This window comes from Pristiophorus japonicus, chromosome 2 (genome assembly GCF_044704955.1).
Source record: "Pristiophorus japonicus isolate sPriJap1 chromosome 2, sPriJap1.hap1, whole genome shotgun sequence".
Taxonomy (NCBI): Eukaryota; Metazoa; Chordata; class Chondrichthyes; family Pristiophoridae; genus Pristiophorus; species Pristiophorus japonicus.
Window position 1 is genome coordinate 292,046,713 of NC_091978.1, and position 7,251 is coordinate 292,053,963.

At 52.8% G+C, this 7,251-nt stretch overlaps 1 protein-coding gene across 7 annotated transcripts in view; it reads left to right on the forward strand.

Moving 5' to 3' along the window:
• The window catches only part of smad1 (SMAD family member 1), a 142,531-nt gene extending 139,788 nt beyond the window's left edge, over positions 1-2,743 (forward strand). For all 7 annotated transcript variants that reach the window (XM_070871563.1, XM_070871569.1, XM_070871560.1 and 4 more), the window contains one exon: positions 117-2,743. In XM_070871563.1, the coding sequence (XP_070727664.1) occupies positions 117-260 (144 nt within the window). In that variant the 3' untranslated portion in view covers positions 261-2,743. The remainder of the gene's footprint in view (positions 1-116) is intronic.
• Positions 2,744-7,251: the final 4,508 nt, after the last annotated feature.

The following is a 7,251-nucleotide window of genomic DNA, read 5'->3' on the forward strand; positions in this document are numbered from 1 at the left end:
CTAACTTATATAGCTTGTTGCTGTCTTGGAGAAAATGTATTTTCCCTATATTTATAGTTTTTTTTAAAAACATCAACATCAGTTGACCCCTGTGGTATTTGTTGTTGCATTTTTAGGGTTGGGGAGCTGAGTATCATCGACAGGATGTAACAAGTACCCCTTGCTGGATCGAGATCCATCTACATGGTCCTCTGCAATGGCTGGATAAAGTTCTCACCCAGATGGGTTCCCCACATAATCCTATCTCCTCTGTGTCATAACAGTGCTGTTATGCTGCTTCATAATGCTCATAAATCCTTGAGTGTTGAATTTCTGGAGTTTGTAATCACTTGAAGGACACACAAAATGGGTACATTCTGAACTGTCTTGGATGGGAATCTGGAAGATACTTGACCTTTTGTGACCAATTGTTGGAGAAAGATGATCAGTCTTTTTAGTATACTGCTGTTCTTGTGAAAGTGTTCAGTTTACACTAGTATTCCATTTCTACCTAATCCGAAGAACTTGTATAGGTTATGAGTTTAGTATACTGAGATGAAAGGTGACCAAGCGTAGATAATTCACTTGAATGTTACTGATAATGTGTGTTTAAATACTAATATGTGGTCAAAATATCGATATAAAGTCATTTTTCCAAGATAGCACAATTGCTGCACAGTTGGTATGCTGAAGTTAAAGGTATATTGCACAAACAGATGATTTACAAACCCTCTACACATTAGGTCACTTGACATCTGAAGTACTACTGTGGAAGCGGACAAAATGAGCCCTGTGTGCAGCTGTCTTAACTTGAGTGCTGCCATCAACGTTTTGTAATCAAACCAGAATAGTGTCAAGTTACAGCTCCATTCTCAGTGGATTTCTAAGATGTATGGATTTACATGTATGTTGAGATTTAAAATAGTTACATTTGTCCTCATTTTCAATTGGGTTGGGACTTTCAATCTGACATTAGAAGACAAGTAGGTAAAGGGCTGTGTGTCCTCAACTGTGCATTTGGTGAATTCAGTATTTTTAACTGTTACATTTAGTGTGTACTTTGTTCAGTCTATGAAGCTACTCTCTTACGAGTAGCCAAGCATTAGTTCTGAAATCATGAATTAAACATTTTTAAAAACACCCTTTTGGTAAGCAACATTGGCAGTAAGCTTATGCTGCACCAGCAGTTCTGGCTCTTTGTCACCTAATTTGTCTCTCTAAAGAGTGTTGTTAAAATGATTTAGATAAATCCTCTGAATAACTGATTAGTGACTATCACATGTTGGACATTTGTAGGATGATAGAACTAGATTCTTGTGCATTTATTTCCAACTTTATTGGTTCGAGTTGGCTAGATTTGCAATACACAGACTTTTAGTTTCCCAAGTGGTAAATCAGCTTGTTTTATATTATTTGTTTGTAATAGTGCTATTTCTTTTCTGCTGTTCTTGTATATGCACTTTTACACAACACTTTTGCTGTTGTGCTGTGGAATTCGGAGCAACATTTATTCCGAAGATAGCAAGTCTTCATTAGAAAACATATAATAAATCTGTTTCACCATGATTTTAAAGTACATATTTTGATGACATTTTCGTAACAAATTTGAGAATTGCATCACAACAAATTCTATATAGTTAAAATATCCCTAAAATCTATCTTTTGAGACATTAAGGACACGCTTATCCAACTAACGCTGATTTGTAATTCATTTGGTCCATTTCTTTAAACCTTTTATACTTGAGTTTTCTATTTACTTTTTGTGTGGGGGGGGAAAACACAACTCTGGTTTTCCTAGACAAGGTTATAGACCGCCATTCTATTCCCAGGCCTGTCAAAGACACTCTAACTCGACATGGGAGAAATGAGAAGCCGGGGTTGGGGGTGGAAGCCATGATTTAAAAGATATATATGTTCAAGGGATGGTTTTATACAAAATCTTCACTGATATATGCAAATTTGGTTCAGAATAGGAACATTTTAATTTGTTAAATTTCATTATGGTGATGTGCACAAACTACAATAAACCGCATGACTTGCACAGCATATATTGCAACAGTTGAAATTGGTTGTTGCTATAATATTGAGTGGTTTAGTTCTGATGAAATACAAACTAGGTGTAAAATAAACACCTGTTATGCTAGATGAAAACGAGTCCATAAGAACTTTGAGTTCTATAACAAAGTATTAATGGTAATGGACAAGAATTCAAATTTTTAGAAAGTTTTTGTATTTCTTCTCTCCATTTTTCAGCTTTTCCACATCCCATTTAAGTGGGTGGCAGTCAGTTTAGCTGATCCAGTTCACTAAAATTTCTACAAATGTCATCAATGAGAAGATTCCAACTTTAGTACTATGGTAGTGCAGGATAACTGTTGGATTAGATATCATCTTGTAAGCATGATATGTGATGGCCTTTTTGCTTGTGGTTGTTCTTTTCTTCCTCCATCCCATAATGGACCAGTCCTGTAATTGTAAGTCCCTAGAAGCCTATAGACCTGAGAAAGATAGCAAAATAAGTGTTTTACAGAATTGACATGTACAAAATAAACCTTTTTATTCAACAGAAAAATTGGGATTTCTTGAGTACTGTGTAGTGCTGTGATCAAATTGCATGAATTGTTTAAATAAAAAAATTTCTATAAATTATCCAAGGTCATTTCTTAATGTAACATTTTGGCTTCAAGAAATAACCAATATTAGTGACATTAATTGATCTCCCATGCTGTTCACGGACAAAGAAAAATTAAAAAATAATTTTGTCCATGGGTGTTTGTGTTTGCCTTTGTCTTCCACGCTCTCTTTCTCTCCCTATATGATTCTCAGACATTAAAAATAAAAAATCCTCAGCCAAAATTTCCACATCTACACTGGCAGTGAGGTACTTCACAGCTGGGGAAATGGAACGTAGCGGGCCTGCAATTTTCCAAGTCACACTGGCAGTCGGTGACTTACCTCCGTGCCAGTGTGGACTTGTAAGTTTACCCCAGAATATCTATACATTAAATCTTGTTTGATGCCCACTTACTTCTACTTTTACTTCTACCTCTACTTTCCATGGCAAATTCTACAGGTCAACGTTTGGCATTGAAACTGCATATGGTCACATGTCAGTATTTATAATACAGACCTCTATCTAGTTCAGTGCCATACAGAAGTAGTGATTATGTTACTGGACTAGTAATCCAGAGGCCTGGTCCAGAGACGTGAGTTCAAATCCCACCATGGAAGCGGCGGAATTTAAATTCAGTTAATTCGATAAATCTGGATTAAAAAGCTAATAATGGTGAACTGGATTGTCATTAAAAAAACATCTGTTTCACTAATGTCCTTCAGGGAAGGAACTCTGCCGTCCTTACCTGGTCTGGCCTATGTGTGACTTCAGACCCACAGCAATGTGGTTGACTATTAACTGCCCTCTGAAATGGCCTAGCAAACCACTCAATTGTACTCAATTGCTTCCAAAACAGGAGGGCGCTCCATCGACCCTCGCAGTTGAGTGTCAAAGGCCTTTGTACAGTCGACGAAAGCTATGTATAAGGGCTGGCGCTATTCCCTGCATTTTTCCTGCAGCTGTCGCGCTGCAAAAATCATGCTCGGAGGGGAGTAAATCCGCACTGTGACTCCAGGAGGAGCTCCTCGGCCACAGTTGAGGAGGACTCCAGCGACGACTTTCCCAATGGCTAATGATGGGGAGATTCCTCTGTAGTTGCCGCAGTCGGACTTGGTCCCCTTATTTAAAGATGGTCATGATCACTGCATCTCTCGGATCTCCCGGCATGCTTTCCTCCCTCCAGATAAGAGAGATGAGGTCATGTATTCGCGCCAACAGTGCCTCTCTGCCATACTTCAGTGCCTCAGCAGGGATTCCATCCGCTCCCATAGCCTTGTTGATATTGAACTGTCTTGCAGCTTTTTCTACTCGTGCAGTGTTGGGATTTTACTGAGGTGGTGGAGGGTAGCATGCTACGGGATGGAGTCGAGAACACTTGAGTCAAAGGCAGAGTCTTGATTGAGGAGATCTTCGAAGTGCTCCTTCCAGCGGGCCCTGACTGCCCCCAAAGGTTCGTCAACATCATCTGCCTGCTCCACGACGACATGCAGGCCGTGATCCTTACCAGCGGATCCATTACAGATCCAATCCATGTCCGGACCGGGGTCAAACAGGGCTGTGTCATCGCTCCAACCCTCTTCTCAATCTTCCTCGCTGCCATGCTCCACCTCACAGTCAACAAGCTCCCCGCTGGAGTGGAACTAAACTACAGAACGAGTGGGAACCTGTTCCACCTTCGTCATCTCCAGGCCGGGTCCAAGACTACCCCAACCTCTATTTTGAGCTACAGTACATGGACGACGCCTGTGTCTGCGCACAAAAAGAGGCTGAACTCCAGGACATAATTGATGTATTTACTGAGGCGTACGAAAGCATAGGCCTTACGCTAAACATCCATAAGACAACGGTCCTGTCCTTCCCCCTCCCCCCGTCAAGATCCACGGCGCGGCCCTGGATAACGTGGACCATTTCCATACCTCGGGAGGGGAGAGGAGAGGCTGGGGGGGAGGGGAGGTGGGGCGGGGGGAGAGAGGAGAGGAGAGGTGAGGGGAGAGGAGAGGAGAGGCTGGGGGTGGGGAGGTGGGGGGGGGGAGAGAGGAGAGGAGAGGTGGGGGGAGAGGAGAGGCTGGAGGGGGGGAGAGGAGAGGCTGGGGGAGGGGAGAGGAAAGGCTGGGGGAGGGGAGAGGAAAGGCTGGGGGAGGGGAGAGGAAAGGCTGGGGGAGGGGAGAGGAGAGGAGGGGAGGGGAGAGGAGAGGCTGGGGGAGAGGAGAGGCTGGAGGGGAGAGGAGAGGCTGGGGAGGGGAGAGGAGAGGCTGGGGGAGAGGAGAGGCTGGGGAGGGGAGAGGAGAGGCTGGGGAGGGGAGAGGAGAGGCTGGGGGGGGGGGGAGAGGAGAGGCTGGGGGGGGGGAGAGGAGAGGCTGGGGGGGGGAGAGGAGTGGAGGGGAGGGGAGAGGAGAGGCTGGGGGGGGGGAGAGGAGAGGCTGGGGGGGGGAGAGGAGTGGAGGGGAGAGGAGAGGCTGGAGGGGAGGGGAGAGGAGAGGCTGGGGGGGAGGGGAGAGGAGAGGCTGGGGGGGGGGAAGAGGAGAGGCTGGGGGGGGGGAAGGGGAGAGGTGGGGGGGAAGGGGGAGAGGTGGGGGGGAAGGGGGAGAGGAGAGGTGGGGGGGAAGGGGGAGAGGAGAGGTGGGGGGGAAGGGGGAGAGGAGAGGTGGGGGGGAAGGGGGAGAGGAGAGGTGGGGGGGAAGGGGGAGAGGAGAGGTGGGGGGGAAGGGGGAGAGGTGGGGGGGGAAGGGGGAGAGGAGAGGCGGGGGGAGAGGAGAAGTGGGGGGGAAGGGGGAGAGGTGGGGGGGAAGGGGGAGAGGAGAAGTGGGGGGAAGGGGGAGAGGTGGGGGGGAAGGGGGAGAGGAGAGGCGGGGGGAGAGGAGAGGTGGGGGGGAAGGGGGAGAGGAGAGGCGAGGGGAAGGGGAGAGGAGAGGTGGGGGGGAAGGGGGAGAGGAGAGGCGAGGGGAAGGGGAGAGGAGAGGCTGGGAGAGGAGAGGAGAGGCTGGGAGGGGAGAGGAGAGGCTGGGGGGGGGGGAAGGGGAGAGGAGGGGGGAAGGGGGAGAGGTGGGGGGGGGGAGGGGGAGAGGTGGGGGGGGGGAGGGGGAGAGGTGGGGGGGGGGAGGGGGAGAGGAGGGGGGGAAGGGGGAGAGGAGAGGCGGGGGGAAGGGGGAGAGGAGAGGCTGGGAGAGGAGAGGCTGGGAGAGGAGAGGCTGGGGGGGAGGGGAGAGGAGAGGCTGGGGGGGGGAGGGGAGAGGAGAGGCTGGGGGGGGAGGGGAGAGGAGAGGCTGGGGGGGGGAGGGGAGAGGAGAGGCTGGGGGGGGGAGGGGAGAGGAGAGGCTGGGGGGGAGGGGAGAGGAGAGGCTGGGGGGGGAGGGGAGAGGAGAGGCTGGGGGGGGAGGGGAGAGGAGAGGCTGGGGGGGGAGGGGAGAGGAGAGGCTGGGGGGGGAGGGGAGAGGAGAGGCTGGGGGGGGAGGGGAGAGGAGAGGCTGGGGGGGGAGGGGAGAGGAGAGGCTGGGGGGGGAGGGGAGAGGAGAGGCTGGGGGGAGGGGAGAGGAGAGGCTGGGGGGGAGGGGAAGGGGAGAGGTGGGGGGGAAGGGGAGAGGTGGGGGGGAAGGGGAGAGGTGGGGGGAAGGGGAAGGGGAGAGGTGGGGGGGAAGGGGAGAGGTGGGGGGGAAGGGGAAGGGGAGAGGTGGGGGGGGAGAGGAGAGGTGGGGGGGAAGGGGGAGAGGAGAGGTGGGGGGGAAGGGGGAGAGGTGGGGGGAAGGGGGAGAGGTGGGGGGGAAGGGGGAGAGGTGGGGGGGGGAGAGGAGAGGCGGGGGGAGAGGAGAGGTGGGGGGGAAGGGGGAGAGGAGAGGAGAGGAGGGGAGAGGAGAGGAGAGGAGAGGAGGGGAGAGGAGGGGAGAGGAGAGGAGAGGAGAGGCGGGGAGAGGAGAGGAGAGGCGAGGAGAGGAGAGGCTGGGAGAGGAGAGGAGAGGCTGGGAGGGGAGAGGAGAGGCTGGGGGGGGGAAGGGGAGAGGTGGGGGGGGGGGAGGGGGAGAGGAGGGGGGGAAGGGGGAGAGGAGGAGAGGAGAGGCGGGGGGAAGGGGGAGAGGAGAGGCGGGGGGAAGGGGAGAGGAGAGGCGGGGGGAAGGGGAGAGGAGAGGCTGGGGGGGGGAGGGGAGAGGAGAGGCTGGGGGGGGGAGGGGAGAGGAGAGGCTGGGGGGGGGAGGGGAGAGGAGAGGCTGGGGGGGGAGGGGAGAGGAGAGGCTGGGGGGGGGAGGGGAGAGGAGAGGCTGGAGAGGAGAGGCTGGGGGGGGAGGGGAGAGGAGAGGCTGGGGGGGGGGGAAGAGGAGAGGCTGGGGGGGGGGGGGAAGAGGAGAGGCTGGGGGGGGGGAAGGGGAGAGGTGGGGGGGAAGGGGGGAGAGGTGGGGGGGAAGGGGGAGAGGAGAGGTGGGGGGGAAGGGGGAGAGGAGAGGTGGGGGGGAAGGGGGAGAGGAGAGGTGGGGGGGAAGGGGGAGAGGAGAGGTGGGGGGGAAGGGGGAGAGGAGAGGTGGGGGGAAGGGGGAGAGGAGAGGTGGGGGGAAGGGGGAGAGGAGAGGTGGGGGGGAAGGGGGAGAGGAGAGGTGGGGGGAAGGGGGAGAGGAGAGGTGGGGGGAAGGGGAGAGGAGAGGCGGGGGGAAGGGGGAGAGGAGAGGCGGGGG